The 20,170-nt window shown below is 34.1% G+C and overlaps 1 protein-coding gene across 2 annotated transcripts in view; it reads right to left on the minus strand.

Moving 5' to 3' along the window:
* The window catches only part of sorcs3a (sortilin related VPS10 domain containing receptor 3a), a 351,206-nt gene that overhangs the window by 228,395 nt on the left and 102,641 nt on the right, over positions 1–20,170 (minus strand). For both annotated transcript variants that reach the window (XM_073842202.1, XM_073842201.1), the window contains exon 2: positions 1,845–1,912. In XM_073842202.1, coding sequence (XP_073698303.1) covers positions 1,845–1,912 — 68 coding nt within the window. The remainder of the gene's footprint in view (positions 1–1,844; positions 1,913–20,170) is intronic.

Here is a 20,170-nt window from a genome sequence, read left to right on the forward strand (position 1 = left end):
AATCGAAATAATCTCCAGTTTACATTTTCTCAGCATTTTATTATTTTGAATTACACGCACATCGGTAATAAAATAAAATAAGATAAAATATCTACACAGAAATGCCTCCTCTCCATATCCAGTTTATTCTTCTTTTTTTATAAGAATAAAAAAAAAAAACTGAAATAAAATGTCAACACAGAAATGCCTTCTCTCCATCTACAGTTTATTTTTATTTTTTTTATAAAAAAAATAAAATAGAATGATTATCTTGTTTATATTAATAATTTTAAATAAAATTAACTGATACAAACTGAAATAAAACAAAATGAAATGTCTACACAGAAATGCCTTCTCTCCATCTCCAGTTTATTTTTCTTTTTTATAAAATAAAATGAAATAAAATAAAATGTCTACACAGAAATACCTTCTCTCCATCTCCAGTTTATTTTTCTTTTTTATAAAATAAAATGAAATAAAATAAAATGTCTACACAGAAATACCTTCTCTCCATCTCCAGTTTATTTTTCTTGTTTATAAAATAAAATAAAATAAATAAAATAAAATAACATGTCTACACAGAAATGCCTTCTCTCCATCTTGTTAATTTATCTTTTTTATAAAAATAAATTAACATAAAAAACTGAAATAAAATACAATATCTACACAGAAATGCATTATCTCCATCTCTAGTTTTTTTTAATAAAAATAAAATAAAATAAAAATGTAATGCGTTTAACACTGTGATTAATAGATTGTAACCTTTTTAGTTTCTCATCATCTCTTATTTATCTCTTATTTTTCCTTTCTTGAATAAAATAAAATGAAATTAACTGAAATAAAATAAAATAAAATGTCTACACAAAAATGCCTTCTCTCCATGTCCAGTTTATTTGTCTTTCTTAAATAAAAATAAATAAAATAAAATAAAATAAACACAGGTGAAATATTTTGTGAAGTCTTTTTCACCCTTCAAATTATTCTACGGCCCATAAACTTTCAAACATATAGGGTTGTTAAGCCAGCATTTACAGATAAACATTTTAGAAATTTAAGTCACTATTTTTTACTTGAAAATGACACTTTTATGTTTGGACATATAGTAATTGCTTAACTGCACAATTATTACAGTGTAATAAAAACCTATCAAAGCCTGTATTTATATTGCACATAGAATGAGACACATCTTTTACTAGGAAAATCATTCAGTGTATACTCAGAAAACCCATTAACCTTGCTGCCCAACAGCAGCTCATGAAAAGAGCATTGCACTTGTCATCTCAAATCAGACGTCATCGCAAATCGTCAGACTTAAGCACCTCAATACGGAGCTTCTCTCTGTCCAAATTGAAGTGTTCAGTTGACCGTGTGAAAGATAAAGCTGCTCCTATCACTCTCAATAGCACAAAGTGTCCAAAAACACCAGTAAACAAGAATCTAACAGAGCCAATAAGGATTACAAAGGGATGACAAAATAAATTGAATTTAGACTTTTGTGGTTTGGATCAACGTCAAAGTGTTTTTCCTTCTCTAAATATAGAGATAGTTAAGAAACATGCTACTGTATACAGCTACTCTGCAACTGACGACATAAATTATTACAACTGGCGAAAATAAAATAAAATAAAATATTTTGTCCACACAAAAAGGTGTCAAAAAATTAAAATTGTAAATATGCAATTGTTTAATGCATTGTGAATTCTTGCTGACGTATAAGTGTGTTTGAGATTGAATAGTTCCTAAATTGAATAATCACACAATTCTACACCGCTCATATACTTTGCATGGGTTAGAAAGTGTAATGGGGAATGGGAAAAGAGCTAAGATGGGAGGAGAGAGAGGAAGAGATTGTAGCTTTAGCTCACCTCCATAAAGTGCTTTCCGTTACACTGCCAAGGTGAAAGTCATACAGCTTGGTGAGAATCAGAATCACCTGTGAAAAGAAAACCAAAAATCGAATAAATCTATATGCACTGACTTATTTATTACTCTTATTTCTCTCCATCACATTTATATTCATTGCAGACAGTTTCGTTTTCAAGACAAAAGTGAGCTACAAGAGACTTCACATATTTCAATTTCCAGGACAAAAACAGTGCTAGAGCTCTCAAGAGTCAAAGTGAACTACCATGACATTTCAAGATCTTAAATAAAAAAAAGTTCAAGTTGAATGTGCATGTAGAAACATTAAGTAATTAAACAAAGGCATGCAGCCTTCAAGTATTTCTCAATTTAGTCAGTAATAAAGAACAGTAATTTCTCAAGACTTTGACCTTTCTAATAATATATAGTTTGTAAAGATTAAATAAACACATACAACTTTACTTACACATCACAGGAGTAACAGCTATAGTCATGAAGTCGCTATATCGCACGGCTACGAGTGTGATATTGCGTTTGTACAACAGCTCAATGACATGAGTGTGTAAATACATAGGAAACAACAATGGAGTGTCTTTAAAAACCCTCTTTTGTGCAGAAGTACTTCTGGTATGGATTAAAATCTGAAGTTAACAGTTAAACAGCTGCCCAAGCCTCCATTAGTGTTGCTTTCGTCAACGAAAATTATGACTAAATATGGTCGAAAACGAACCATTTATCACATGACGAAAACGAGACGAAACGAAACTGCTGGTCATGTGACGATGACTATAATAAAATGTATAATGCAATATCGTTGACGAATAAAACCGAGACTAAATGTGGTTTTCAAAATAAAAACTATGCTAAAATGTCTCTTCATTTTCGGCGACGAAAACGAGACGAAACGAAATGTTATAACGTTAGATTGATGTGCGCATGCCCAGTAGCCAGAGCTGTAGCCCTTCTAGCCGGTTGTGGCTAGAAGGGATACATCTACGACCGGAAACTAACAATGAAATTATTTTTTCTACCTATTAGATTGTGTTTTTTAACGTCTACACCTACCCCAACCCTAAACTTAGCCCTTACTATAATAAAAAAACAGTATTATTGTTGTACAGTGTGGCTAGAAACATAATATTCATATGTAATGTCATGATTTAACCACTAGATGCCCTTATGGCTTTTTAATAAATTCTTTAGCTCTAGTTTCTCAAAACAGTATTGCCGGTCATAACTGCTTTTTTTTTTTTTTTTTTTTTTTTTTTTGCTTTTTAATGTACTTTTAGGCATTATCAAGCACTCGATTTTTATACGTTTTTTAAATTGTTGCATTTAAAAATGTTCATTAATGATATGCCATGTTATTTTATGCTATTCACATAAGCACAAGTGAATATTAATAAAGACAAGCAAAAAAGGAATTTAACCCAATAAAAAAGTTTAAATATATAAATAATAAAATGATATGGCAACTCTGGTACAGCGATATTCATTGGTCAGGCATCGACCAATAAAATAACTTCATTCCCACCCTAGCCCCGCCCCCGGCTCTGAGCTCTCACTTCTGCAATTACAAGTGCACGAGTGAGTTTTGCTACAGGAATATCGCAAAAAGAGTAGCAAAAGTCAAAGCGCTAGGATTTGAAGTTGTACTGCCAGATGTGAGAGGTTGTAAGTGCTGACTTGAGGTTGTACAGTAAAACTGAAGTAAAGTGCAAAAGCAAATATGTTGTACACACTTGTGTCTGTCATTTTGTTTGGGTGGATGTCATTTTACACATTTATAGTTATTAATTTGCAACTTCAAATTCAAAACACGGGTGTTTTGATTATTGTCTGTGTGTGCAAATCGACAGATTCAGCTTTTCACATCCGAGCTGTGAGTTCAAATTTCAGCTTACAAATACAAATATTAATATGATAAGTTCTCACTTTCAAATTAACAAGCTCTCGAGTTTTGCTACTGTTTTACCTTCATACCACCATGACATTTGCTGTGATAAATATCACAAGCGGAGTGATACAAATGTTAAAACAGTTGGAATTCCAATATTGCACTCCTCTTAGCCAATCAGATCAAAGAACTGTTGTATAAATGAAAAATATCACACGAGTAGCAGTGCGATATGGCTGTATATCGGCACGACTGTGATTCAGGCCACTATTTGATTAATATACTGCTGTTTAATCAACATTCTAATAGACTAAAAACACACAGGGTACATTAGAATGCGTTTACACTGTATACAAACCTACTGATGCAATATTGTACAAGTAATGTTTGTCCTGTCTGTCTACATTCACACAAGATAAACTAACCATGTCTACGTCAACGCATTGCCAAAATAGCAACATAGTAGCAAAAACACCAGCAATTTTGACATCTACCCCTCAGTAAAGCCTAGAAAACTTCTTTTAAGCTTTTTAGAAGCCTAAGGCCTGGTGGATAGCTATGCTCATTTTCCAAAAGCCGTTCAATTGTTTGTTCCCGACCCCTGTGATGTTGTGTTTACTTCTCTTTTGTGTCAACAGGCGAGACTCAATCGGTCTTCGACGCCTTAAGCTGGGTGGGATTGAGCTTGATAGTTCTCAACCCTGACCTTGGGCTCTATGATCTGTGAGAGCTTTTAGCCTCAGGGTCAGCGAGAAGACAGCAGGAGCTGCTGAACTAGCCATCCAGAACGTCAAACACTCATGCATGCGCGCGCATCGCACATTCACAGCGCCGACCCCATGAAACGCCTCGACATGCCTCACTGTGCACACCACTGAGAATGATAACGGCTTGAAAAATGTGTTTTCTCTGTGTTTCTCTTTACTTTATGGTGGCACCGTAGGGGAGAGTGGGGTAAGATGTGCCGCCTGCTTAATCTAGCAAATACACGGTTATATACAGCTGCCTGGGCTTAGGTCTAAAGGCCTGTTCACACCAACAATAACTATAAAGGCAACATTAATGGTAACTATATCAGCATCCACCCTAATGGACAATAACATTCTGTGTATTATAAGCAGGACTGCAGTCATCTGTCGCTTTAAATGCTTGAGCTCTTTAAAGCAGAATGGATTCTGATTGGCTATTACTGTTTTTAGTGTTCATCAGCTAAAGTAAATAATTAGTCATATCATCAGCTTATACAAAGGCATACACTTAATTGTAGACAAAAAGTGGTCTAAAGACAATGAATTTAGCACAGTCAAAACACCCAAAAAAGGGAGATTGACTTCCACCATGACTTAATTACCTTTAAAACCAACCAAAAGAACATACATGGCAGCATCACGTAGTTGACAGACAGTTATATAATTAATAAAGGGCTCAGTGCTTACATTTGCTTAACAAATGCAAGGCGGAAGACAGCAACTGACAGAGGGCAGCCGTGATTCTAAGTCACCGTTGCAACACATGGTCCACCACGTTGACATTTTACATAATTACAGCCATTTCCTTCTGTCAGATGCTGCTGTGTTTCCTGTACAGGTCTAGGTAGGTTTGAGATGATGGGTTTCATTTGCATATTCATATTCATTTTCCTTTGATAGCTTTGCCTAGTGTAAAACAGGCCTCTTCCCTGAAGCGGGCCGACAAACAAGCTGTCACTTTGAGTCATGTTGGTAGTAGCGGCTACTCCGTGTCTGTTTCAGCAGATAAAAGTCATGAGACATGGAAAAAAAATGTATGAGAGGAGAAAGAAGTAGCTTATACACTGTTCAAACCCTTTTTCTTGACAAAACAAGTCTACTGTACAACCAAGTGGCTTTAGCAAAAGCCAAGACCAGCTGTGCCAAGGACACTGATATTTCTAACTGGGTAAAAATTATGTCTAGGCTCATGACCTCCACTCTAAATATGGAGAACAGATTGTTCAAACCAAGAAAGATCAGCCCGCCACAGAGATGCAAGTTGCCTAAATGAGAAAAGAAACAAATTATGGGAAGAAAATTGGAGTCTTGCCCAACTTGGTTAGGAAAGAATCACAACCTCTGAACTCTCATGCACTGTTCAGAGACCCCAAGGCCATTTTAATATAGATTAAGTTTAAATAATTTAATGAGAGAAAAATCCTCTGAAAATATGGACTTGATCTAGAAATTGAGAGAGAAACACATCAAATATCTTGGAGAGAGCAGAAGCTATGCAGACACTGCAATATAAACCATAAGAAGATGAGATATTTGCTTTTTATCTTCTTACGAGTGCTGTACTTACTATATACTATATTAATCTTTTCCAGAATGTATTTTTATCAATTATTCTTTAAACTTAGAAACTAAGCACAGAAACTCCCAGATGTATTTGGAATGGATGAAAGTCACACAGCTAGAAGCAAAAAAAAAAGCTTGCCATTAGCAATATAATGCAAGAGTTTTTCAAGAAAGCAAGAAAGAAAGCAAGCAAGCAAGAAAGAATTGAATATAGGGGTGTGAGAGAGACACAAAGAGAATTCTTGTCCCTTTGGGCTTCTATTCTTTATTGTGTGAAAGCCCAGACGACTCAGCTCCAGTGGCATTTTACACAAACACAATGTGGAGGCTCCAGCCTCTTGATGCCATTCTGCATTGTACTTTCCAGCTGATCAGCACAACTCATGCTGACAATAAAGCAGAGATCTACCTCTGATGACTGGTGCTCAAAATAATATACAGCAAACCACAGCATAACAAACAGATATGAGTACTAAAGGAGGAGTACCCTCATGTCGTTCCAAACCGGTAAGACCTTCGCTCATCTCCAGAACACAAATTAAGATATTTTCTGATGAGATCTGAGAACTTTCTGACCCAGCATAGACAACAATGCACTACTACGTTCAAGGTCCAGAAAAGAGGTAAGGACATCATTTAAATAGTCCATGTGACATAAGTGGTCCAACCGCAATTTTATGAAGCTACGAGAATACTTTTTGTGCGCAAAGAAAACATAATTAATTACTTTATTTAACAATTTATTCAGTGTCAGTCTTCGAGTAGTAGTTCACAAGATGTTCATGTCTTTCTTTCTTCAGTGGTAAAGAAATTATGCTTTTTGAGGAAAACATTTCAGGATTTCGCTCCATATAATAGACTTCTATGGTGCCCACGAGTTTGAGCTTCCAAAATGCAGTTTAAATGCAGCTTCAAAGTGTTCTAAATGATCCCAGCCAAGGAAGAAGAGCCTTATCTAGCGAAACAATCAGTTATTTGAAAAAAATAAAATACAATTTATATACTTTTTAACCTCAAATGCTCATCTTGTCTAGCTCTGCGTGAGTCGAAAATCTCATTTTCTCCTCCAACTTTAGTAAATTATAAAAAAAAAAAACACAAAAAAAAAAACAAACAAAGAAAATAACCAATTGTTTCGCTAGATAAGACTCTACTTCCTCGGCTGGGATTGTTTAGAGTCCTTTGAACCTGAATTTTAACTGCATTTTGGAAGTTCAAACTTGGGGGCACTATAGAAGTCCATTATATAGAGAGAAATCCTGAAATGTTTTCCTCAAAAACTATTTCTGAAAGCCCAAACTTGCGGGCACCATAAAAGTCCATTATATTGAGAGAAATCCTGAAATGTTCTCCTCAAAAAACAATTTCTGGAAGCTCAAACTCACTGGCACCATAGAAGTCCACTATATGGAGAGAAATCCTGAAATATTTTCCTAAAAAAAACATTTCTTTATGACTAGAGAAAGAAAGACATGAACATCTTGGATGACAAGGTGGTGAGTACATTATCTGTAAATTTTTGTTCTGGAAGTGAATTTCTCCTTTCATGACACAATTTCATTTCCAATAATGTGTTTCATGTGTTTCAAAATGTGACCTGTTCTTGCTTTTTTCTCATATCATGTTTTCATTGGTTCAGTCTTTTTGTTTATATTCTGCGTCTTATGTTCATTTGTCAATTCATCTTATTTAGCAGTTCTGTTTTGTCATTAGTTGTTTTTGTCATGTGATTTACCCATAGTCTTGCATTTAAAGGTGTTTTTTACACCACATTGTAATTACGTCACTAAGAAATACCAACTTGTAAAAAGTGTTAACGCCCTCGTAGAACTCGTAATAACAACTTGTGAACTGGGATTTTTCTGAAGGTGCGTTCACGCTATATCATTATTACTATGATTACAAGATACCAACTTGTAAAAAGCATTCACGTCCTCATAAGAACTGGGAGTTTTCTAAAAGCTATGATTTGTACCACCTGACCACCTCAGTTTCATTAAGCGCTATGTTTAGGCATTGATAGTGCGATAGTTCCGAGTCCAAGAATGTGAAGAGCTCCAAGTAGAACATCATGTCTTGTCATCAACATCAACTGAAATCATCAACTGAAGTAAAAATATCTATACATTTTAATATTTATGCAAAATATTTATTTTGAATATTTAATGATTGCAATATGATCTTACTTTCTTTCTTTTTTTGGACCAAATTTATTTATTTTATTTTTTTCTTGCAGCCCTAGTCATAAGCCTCTGCAGAAAAGAAAATGCAAGAAAAAATGCAATTGCAAGCTACATTCAGTCACTGATAAATCGGTTTGGAGCACTTCATTAGATTTACGTTTTTGAAACAACCATAATCCATTTATCTTTCAGACTTTTGTTTTCAATCGTTGAGGCTCAGTTAAGGCTCAGAGCCCCATTCAAGAAGCTCACCCACTAGTTAATTCATTTAAGTTGTCACATGGTTACTGTGTGTACTAGTAAAACGACGATGCAAGTAGACACTACTCATTCCGTGATGCTGCTCTCCGCAAAACCCCAATTGACCTGCAATTAATCAAAGAAATGTCAATTATCCATGACTTGGATTATCATCATTGGACTTTAATTAAAGCAACCGCGACAAACAGAAATATTATTAGCATAACTAAATCTTCCATGTCCACAAAGACCAATTTAAAGTGTCAAACTTAATTTCGGAGTGATGCGGTTTGCCCCACCACTAATGAAGGGACTAATGGCTTCTTTAGAAAAACACCTCAAACTCTCTCTCCATCTCTTTTGAAGCATCTTGAATTCTTTTATCTCCTGTTAGCCGGAGGCTACTGCGGGGTCAACTACATGCTGACCTGTGTGGCCATAATTTAAGTATTGCATTTTAAGCAGAAGAGTGTGAAGCTTGTTTATGAATTTGTTGAATTACAGTCAGTGAAGTCAGAAAGCTCAGCCAAGATGCAATTTTACGATTAACTCATCAACACGGGAGGTTTTTAACAAATGCACCTGCAGTTAATGATGGCTGACAGAAAAACGTTTGAAAATGTCATCACTGACATTTTTACAATGTTCACCGAGACATAACGGACGTTGAACAGATCGTTCGTCGTCTTCCTCTGCGGCAGAAGACAGATTTAATGTTTCGGTGCCGCATCATGTCAAAATAGCATTGCAGGTGGGGACTGAATTTCTCCCTGTGGATTAGCGCAAAGCATTAGCCTTGATGCTTCAACATGTTTGATGTAGATGCTGCAACAGGAGTAGAGGACATGTGCACACGACTGGCCCACAAACACAAAAACAGACCTTCTGAAAACAGAAATGGTTGACTTATCTACCCACAGGGGCTTTCACACCAGGTAGTTACAGGAAATAGCGACCAGGATGATTTTCCGACAAGTAAATCTTCTCCTAGGGCCATTTTTCTGGTTGCATTTACACTGTCAGTAGGAACTCTAAAGTGATTCAACAACATCAAAAACTTGAGGATGGAGTAGGAATTGCCTGGACTTTGGCACTGGTCCATCTATCACTGTTTTCTTTTCATCTCTCTATCTCTCTATAGATCATCTATCCAACTAATAATCCATCCATCATTTATCTAATCCATCCATCCATTGTGTATCCATCTATCTATCTCTACCCCTCTACTTTTCTATCAATCATCTATCTTGCCCATGCATCTATTTATCCATTTAGCCAACCATCCATCCATCATCTACAGTATCCATCCATCTAACTATCCATCCTCTATCTATCTATTTATTCATCCATCCATACCCTTCTATCTCTCTATTGATCGTCCATCCATCATTTATCTATATCTATCCCTCTACCTCTCTATCAATCATCTGTCCATCCATTCATCCATCCACCATTTATCTTTATCTATCCTTCTACCTTTTCATCCATCATGTATCCAACATCTATCCGTCTGTCCATACATCATCCATTCATCCATCTATCTATACCCTTCTATCTCTCTATTGATCATTTATCCATCCATCATTTATCTATATCTATCCTTCTACCTCTCTATTAATCATCTATCCATCTATCCACCATTCATCTATATCTATCCCTCTAACTCTCTATCAATCATCTATCCATCCATCAATCATCCACCCTCTACTTCTCTATCATCTATTGTTCGTCCATCTATCCATCTATCTCAACCCTTCTATTTTTCCCTTTCTTTCTCTCTATAGATTATCCATCCATCCATCATTTATCTATATATCTCTGTCTCTCTATTCATCTATCCATCCATCCATCCATCCATCCATCCATCCATCATTTATCTCCCTCTGCCTCTCTATCAATCATCTATCCATCTATCCATCCATCCATCCATCCATCCACCATTTATCTATATCTATCCCTCTACTTCTCTATCAATCATTCATCCATCCATCCATCCATCATCTATCTCCCTCTGCCTCTCTATCAATCATCTATCCATCTATCCATCCACCATTTATCTATATATCCCTCTACTTCTCTATAATCTATAGTTTGTCCATCTATCTCAACCCATCTATTTCTCCCTTTCTGTCTCTCTATAGATCATCATCCATCCATCCATCCATCATTTATCTCCCTCTGCCTCTCTATCAATCATCTATTATCTATCCATCCATCCATCCATCCACCATTTATCTATATCTATCCATCTACTTCTCTATCAATCATTCATCCATCTATCCATCCATCCATCCATCCATCCATCCATCATCTATCTCCCTCTGCCTCTCTATCAATCATCTATCCATATATTCATCCATCCACCATTTATCTATATCTATCCCTCTACTTCTCTATCAATCATTCATCCATCCATCCATCATCTATCTCCCTCTGCCTCTCTATCAATCATCTATCCATCTATTTATTCATCATCTATATCACTCTGCCTCTCTATCAATCATCTATCCATCCACCCATCAACCATTTATCTATATATATATATATCCCTCTACTTCTCTATTAATCATTCAATTATTCATTCATCCATCCATCCATCATTTATCTGTATCCATCCCTCTAGCTCTCTATCATCTACCATCTAGCTATCCATCCATTCATCCATCTATATTAATATCTCTATCTATCTGTCTATCTATTTATCAATCCATCTGTCTATTTATCTATATGTATTCATCTATCGACCTGGCTATCTCTCTATCTATCTGTCTCCCTATCAATCAACCATATTTCTGTCTATCTATCTACCCATCCATCCGTCATTTTTTTCTAGTTAAAAATTATAGTGATACTATAATAATTGTTCCAAACTTAAATTCTACTTCCTTACATCATCCAAGTGGATGCTGCACACTGGTGATGGTTGAGGAGAGATCCCCCATATGATTGTAAAGCGCTTTGGGTGTACGGCAATACACAATAAAGCGCTATATAAATGCATCATTCATTCATTAATTCATACATTAAAATTCGAACTGCAATTTTGCATTCTGTTTGCTACCTCAATTCAAATTCACAAACTAAATTGGGAACGGAAATGGGAACAATGCATTCTCAATTCAATTCTGAATGTCGCAGCTCCTGCTTGCTACATGTAATATGTACATGGGCCAGCTTGATTCATAATGAATAGATTCATTTGCCTGGATCACGCTGTGAAGACATTCTATACAATCCCAGTGAAGTATGCCACCGGTAGTCTGGTACATCCTCTGCAACCAAGATGGGGAATTGCACTGTGCAAATTGCATTCAGCTCTAATATTTTGAGACATGTTTGTGTCGTTACATGATTTGCATAATTCCTTAACAGGTGCTGAGGCAACAAACACATTGCACGGAAATAAATGACGCTATATGTGGGCCCAATTCATTCTGAGCGTATTCTTTTTTCAGTGTTCTCAAATATCCAGAAAGCATAGATAGATCAGCCTCAGGGTATTGGCATTATAACATATAGAACAAACATGTCAACGTTTAGATGTAGTAGCAGAGTGATGCCATATAACTCAATTATATAGCGAGAGAAAAATCCATATAGTGACATATGACATGCAGTGATGCTAGATTGCTATTCATAACATAGTATAGTTATGTCAGTATGGCTGTTAACACAATATGAGGAGGATTTCTCATTAAAATGAACATGGAATACCCTATGCTGTCTCTCTCACACACACACACACACACACACACACACACACATATAATCTGTCTATCTCTCAGTGTAATTTATGGCATTTACTGCCTCATAACTCAGTGAGGAATCAAATTCTTGCCAGCTTGTGTCATTTCACACAACCTTAAAATGAAACATAGAAACTGGGATCTATTTTAAATGAGTCAAGATATCTTCCGGAAGAATATTTTTATAGAGTGCAATTATACAGAACATACTCTCCAAGAACAAAACTAGAGCTCAAGATCTTCAAAAATGCTTTTATTTTATAAAAACTGGACTCTGAAGCTTTTTCGAATGAAGTCCATTTAAAAATAGCAATGTATTCTGATAATTTAACTTACATATGCTGCATATTTAAATAAAGCAGATTCCGATATATCGCTAACATGCGTATTGGAACACTCCAGCATTGCATATAACATATCAAGGCCATCTCAACAGCCTCTTCCAGTACAAAATAGAAACCACATCCACTACTACATAAGCATTACCTCCACACAGTTTTTAATTAACATGTTAACTCTTCATTAGGTGCTAATCAGAGCAACAGGCCATGCTAAAACAGAAATCTGAGTTTGCTGCCCTGTGACAGTTTGACTGGAGGGCTCCTATCACAGTCTAATTAAGCTACTGCAGTTCACTGCCATGAGTCGTCACACGGCATTCTGGGGGAAAAGTGCTCAGCCGGTTGCTCAGATCCTGTTTTCATTAAATTTAGGAGAAATCACACAGATGTAGATCACTACAAAAAGTGTCACAACAGACAGTGGAACTACACGTAGCTTGGGGTATTCATAATTAAAATCAAATGTAAGTGTGATGAATGCTCATTAGAACGGAACAGGGAAAGCTTATCTGCAGAAATTTTAATTAAGCGGATCTTTAAAATGGACTTCAGCCCATCTGTCAGTGCAGCAACAGTAGATGTAACATTAGTTTTTTAATACTTGGAAATCCAGTGATGAGAGAAATGCTAAACTTGATCTAGTGGAATTTTGGTGTTTACTTCTACTACTACTTCTGCTTTAATACAGTGTTATAATAGTTATAATATGCTTGATTTCCAGGGACTAAATGAACTCATAAAATATATACCCTGAATGCAATATAAAGCATTTTGGATAAAAAAGGTCTGGAAAATGCATACATGTAACTAGAAAACACACAAAACAAGAAACAAAACACATAAAACACTAAGCAAAAAACTAAACAAAACACATGAAACAAAATAAAACAAACAAAACAAAACACACACAAAAAAACAAAACATAACACAACACACGAAACAAAACAAAACAAAACAAAACAAAACAAAAAATAAAACAACTAAGAAAGTTAAGGCCATGTTTGAATTCCAGGGACTGAATGAACTGATAAAATATATACTCTGAATGCAAATAAAACATTTTGGATAAAAATGTCTGGAAAATGCATAAATGTAAAAACACACAAAACAAGAAACGAAACGAAACAAAACAAAACAAAACGCATGAAACACTAAGCAAAAAACAAAACAAAACACACAAAACACAAAACAAAACGAAACAGACAAAACACAAAAACAAAACATCTAAGAAAGCCAAGTCAATGTTTGATTTCCAGGGACTAAATGAACTGATAAAATATATACCCTGAATGCAATATAAAACATTTTGGATAAAAATGTCTGGAAAATGCCTAAATGTGACTAGAAAAACAAGAAACAAAACAAATACACAAAACATGAAACAAATTATAAAAACAAAACACTTGAAACAAAACATAGCACACAAAACAACACAGAAAGAAAACAAACAAACAAACAAACAAAAAACATGGAACAAAACAAAAACACACAAAATACAAAAACATTAAAAAGCACTAAATAAACTAAATAAAACATGAAACAAAAAAAGCAAAAAAAATAAATAAAAATAAAGCAATTAAGAAAGTTAAGGCCATGTGTTTGATTTCCAGGGACTAAATGAACTCATAAAATATATACCCTGAATGCAAATAAAACATTTTGGATAAAAATATCTGGAAAATGCATAAATGTAAAAACACACAAAACGAGAAACAAAACAAAACACATGAAACACTAAGCAAAAAACTAAACAAAACACATGAAACACAAAACAAAACAAAACAGACAAAACACAAAAACAAAACATCTAAGAAAGCCAAGTCAATGTTTGATTTCCAGGGATTGAATGAACTGATAAAATATATACCCTGAATGCAATATAAAACATTTCGGATAAAATGTCTGGAAAATATACTAGAAAAAAACTAGAAAAACACATAAAACCAAACACATGAAACTCAAAACAACTAAGAAAGCCAAGGCCATGTTTGATTTCCAGGGACTGAATGAACTGATAAAATATATACCCTGAATGCAAATAAAACACTTTGGGAAAAATGTATGGAAAATACATAAATGTGACAAACAAGAAACAAAACAAAACAAATAATACACAAAACATGAAACAAATTACAAAAACATTAAAAAGCACACCAAACAAAACACAAAAATAAAACAAAAAATAAAACAAAACAACGAATGCCATGTGTTTGATTTCAAGGGACTGAATTAACTGATAAAATGTATACCCTGAATTTAACATAAAACATTTTGGATCTTAGTAAAAATAAAATAAAAATAAAGTATAAAATATTAAAACAATGACTACTAAAGCACATTAAAAAAAAACAGTTTAACTTTAAAATGTCATGTTTACTTTGTGTGTTACTTTGTAATTGTTTATGACATTAGCATTGTTCTCTAATGCATTAATTAAAGTTATTCAAAATTCAATGTGTTGCCAATGTAAATGTAAATACAACAAATAAAGCTAGAAAATAGCTTAATTTATACAAAAGCAGCAGTGAACAGCATGTTTCGGCACTGGGCATCAGTCGTTTGTTAGCATGGACTGTCCAAATGAATCGACTCACTAAAATTAATCAGATTTTCCAATGCTTTATATAAAAAGAATTTTAACTACATGCTACTTGATAGAAAATGGCATATTACTTTAAATGCAAAAATTCAAGTTGTAGTTTAAACACACTTATGCTAATGAAAAAAGTAGTCTAGTTAGTAATACGGTAATTAGTTACTCCTCAACACTGATCACACAAGTGGAAATCAGTGGCAAGTAAACACTTTATTGAATAATAATGTTCCCTTTTATTTCTTCAACTGCTTTTTACTTTGAAATCTCTTTCCATCAGAGCCTCGGGGATGATAACGATCAAGTCATACATCTAACGTCAGGGTTTCATCTTTCCAAACATCTATACCCTAAAGTGGTCCCGACCCTTATGCACGTCTTTACTTGTAATCAAACAAAGTAATTAAACACTTCAATCACACTAATGGCTGCCATTGATTCCCATTATCTGGCATATATATCAACACTACAGATTTATACGTAATATGCGTCGCTGACTCCACTTCTTTCCTACTTGAGATCTTTAAGGAGCGTGTTACCATGGCAACAAGGCCCCCCACAAAAATCAGTTTTTGCTCTTTAAGACTGGCTCACAACCATCAGGCATCCATTTTGTGCATAGGAAAGCATCCTTTTTAAATGCATTTGCAGAAGAGTATAAATAGAAAGTCAAGAAAACTGTAAGGTCAGATGAACTACATAAACTTGCAAAGTGTTTGCATTCTGAACTGTCACTTTAGATATGATCAACACCACTGAAGGCGTTTATTCGCTCAAATATTTTGTTAGAAAAAGCCCTGACATGGCTGCTTTGAGCCTTTCCTTAGAGAAAAATAAAAAGATGCAGGAATTCGCTTTAGTCAGATCTATTGTATTCACGAACCTACAAGCCTGTTGACGTCCCCTTGCAGAAAGGGTAAAATAAACTGCAAAAACATGCACAGACCAGTGTTTCCTCTCCCCTTTTACGCCTACTTCCCTTTTCCCAGGGTGCATCTGCTTCTCCCTGGCCGCCTCTCGAGCAAGTCGAGCGAATCAAACACTATTTGACTGCCTGGAGTACGGGCAGCAGGCCCTTAGTGTGAGACAAAAGTTAAAACCCTTTTGTGTAAACCCTCGTCTTCTCTCTCTCTTTCTCTCTCCTCACCAGCTCTGCATCGCCAGTGCCCAGAAATCAAAGCAGAAGCCCAGAGTCTTTTTCATTATGTTAAACACTGTGCTAATTTTCTTCATTTCTAGGGACATGTGCTGTGCAACACGGTCATTTTAAAGGTGATTTTTTTCTAATTATTGTGCTATGGAAACAGTAATGTTATCTTATTTTATGGAGGATCACTCATTCCTGGTAACAGAAAGGTAAAAGATGGACAAAGGCACAATGGTTTGCAGATGTCAAATTGGAAACACAATATATATATGTCAACATAGAAGAAAAAAATAATAATTATATTTTTTTCTAAATAACTATATAAGAATATATACACTGTAAAATAATTTCTAGATTCTTGAATATGTTTTACAAGAAAACGTTCACTATACACTATCAAACGGTCATCATTCACAATCAAACACTATCAAACATTCACTATACAATATCAAACACTAACTATTCAATATTTAATATAAAACATTCACCATTCATTATCCAACACCATCAAATATTCACTATTCAATATCAAACATTCCCTATTCAATATCAAACACTAACTATTCAATATCAAACACTATCAAATATTCACTATTTAATATAAAACATTCACCATTCATTATCAAACACCATCAAATATTCACTATTCAATGTCAAACATTCATTATCAAACACCATCAAATATTCAATATTCAATGTCAAACATTCAATATCAAACACCATTAAATATTCACTATTCAATGTCAAACATTCATTATCAAACACCATCAAATATTCAATATTCAATGTCAAACATTCAATATCAAACACCATTAAATATTCACTATTCAATGTCAAACATTCAATATCAAACACCATTAAATATTCACTATCAAACACTATCAAAAAATAACTATTCACTATCAAATATTCACTATTTAATATCAAACATTCACTATAAAACACTATCATTCACTATGTAATATAAAACATTCACCATTCATTCAATATCAAACACTATCAAATATTCACTATTTAATATCAAACATTCACTATTCAATATCAAACACTATCATTCACTATTTAATATAAAACATTCACCATTCATTATCAAACACCATCAAATATTCACTATTCAATATCAAACACTAACTATTCAATATCAAACACTATCAAATATTCACTATTTTCACTATCAAATATTCACTATTTAATATCAAACATTCACTATTCAATATCAAACACTATCATTCACTATTTAATATAAAACATTCACCATTCATTATCAAACACCATCAAATATTCACTATTCAATATCAAACACTAACTATTCAATATCAAACACTATCAAATATTCACTATTTAATATCAAACATTCACTATTCAATATCAAACACTAACTATTCATTATCAAACACCATCAAATATTCACTATTCAATGTCAAACATTCAATATCAAACACCATTAAATATTCACTATCAAACACTATCAAAAAATAACTATTCACTATCAAATACTATCAAATATTCACTATTTAATATCAAACATTCACTATTCAATATCAAACACTAACTATTCAATATCAAACACTATCAAATATTCACTATTTAATATAAAACATTCACCATTCATTATCAAACACCATCAAATATTCACTATTCAATGTCAAACATTCAATATCAAACACTAACTATTCAATATTTAATATAAAACATTCACCATTCATTATCAAACACCATCAAATATTCACTATTCAATGTCAAACATTCAATATTGTCACAACTGTGCGGGAGGTGGATTGGTGGTAATAGAGAGAGACGCCGGGAAACAAAAGTACAAAACAAACACTTATTTATTAAAGAAACTAAAACAGAAATCCAGGGACAGAAAACACACGAAGCAACTTCATCGACGGACAAAGGGGAGTGAGCAGACACATACTTTTATACACTGAAGACAGGGCGTAGTTACAAACGAGATAACAAGGATGACGAGGGGGAAATACAAATATGGGCACGACAAAACCAACTAAGACTTAACCAAAAGGGGGAGACAAGGACTAAACCATATGGACTAGAAACAGAGGGGAAAAAACACTGGGAAAACAGAACAGACACGACTAAATACTGACAAATATCAAACACCATTAAATATTCACTATCAAACACTATAAAAAAATTACTATTCACTATCAAATACTATCAAATATTCACTATTTAATATCAAACATTCACCATAAAACACTATCATTCACTATGTAATATAAAACATTCACCATTCATTATCAAACACCATCAAATATTCAATATTTAATATCAAACATTCACTATTCAATATCAAACACTATCATTCACTATTTAAAGGAACCATATGTAAGAAATTTATGTCAGTTAATCATAAAATGGCCCTGACATGTCACTAGACATTAAGAAATCATGTTCAAATCAAATACTTATATCACTGACAACAGTGGTCCGGCCAGGATATTGTCATTTAAAAGTGAGAGTTGCAGCCCTCAACTGATGTTATTGTTGTCATTTTGTGTTTTGGTCTGAGGCTCCACCCTCCAGCTATCCACCAATCACGAAATCAGTAGAGTTTTGTGATCTGGGTTGCCAGCTCTGCTCTAGTTACAGCTGCAGCTATACGAACGTGTCAGATAAAACATGTATAACGTTACGAAACCTAAAAGACCTCGTTATGAATCCGAAATACGTCGTGACAAAGTCCGAAATAAAACAAGGATTGGTATAGGAGATGCCTTTGAAAGATGGAGATGGCTGAAAACGGAGAAGAATTTGAAGATAGACGCCAACGTTGCTGATTTTCTCCTGGACAGGTAAGATTCATCTATGTTTGGCTAACTTTGCTTCCGTACACAGTGGATTTTCCACGGTCGGCCGTGCTAAATGCGTTCATAAAAAGCTTTATATCGCACCACTAGCAGGGTATGAAAACAATCTATGTTCCGACTGAAATGTGGTATTACAGTACATCTTTGCGAAATATTTGGCTAATCGCCATCTGTAAATTTTTGCGATACATAATTACTTCGCAAAACATCTCTTGTGAAGCATAAACATAATTAACAGAAGAAAAACAAATTACTGTGTAGGACTCATCACTTGCCATTGGAAGCTCCTTGTAGCAGCCTACTCCTGCAGCTTAGCTGGCAACCTCGAGTCAGGGGTGGAGCGGGAGGGGATACACCGTTCTACAGTATTTTGAAAGTGATTGCAGTACCAGTTTTGGCCACAATCCTACATACGGTTCCTTTAATAAAACATTCACCATTCATTATCAAACACTATCAAAAAATAACTATTCACTATCAAATACTATCAAATATTCACTATTTAATATCAAACATTCACTATCAAACACTATCATTCACTATTCAAAATAAAACATTCACAATTCATTATCAAACAATATCAAATATTCACTATTCAATATCAAACATTCAATATCAAACACTATTAAATATTCACTATTTAATATCAAACATTCACTATTCGCTATCAAATACTATTAAAAATAACTATTCACTATAACTATAACAACAATTTACTATCAAACATTCGCTATTCACTCTCAAACACTATCAAATATTCAATAGCAAACATTCACTATCAAATATTATCATTCACTATTCAATATAAAATATTTAGCATTCATGATCAGATATTCACTCTTCAACATCAAACATTCACTATTCACCATCTGTCAAAAATTAACTATTCACTATCAAACACTATCAACAATTCACATTGAATATCAAACATTCACAATTCACTATCAAATACTCACCATCAAACATTAACTATTCACTATTAAACACTATCAAACATTCACTATTTACTATTAACACTATTCTTAGAGTATGTTT

This window comes from Garra rufa, chromosome 6 (assembly GCF_049309525.1).
Source record: "Garra rufa chromosome 6, GarRuf1.0, whole genome shotgun sequence".
In the NCBI taxonomy this organism is placed as follows: domain Eukaryota; kingdom Metazoa; phylum Chordata; class Actinopteri; order Cypriniformes; family Cyprinidae; genus Garra; species Garra rufa.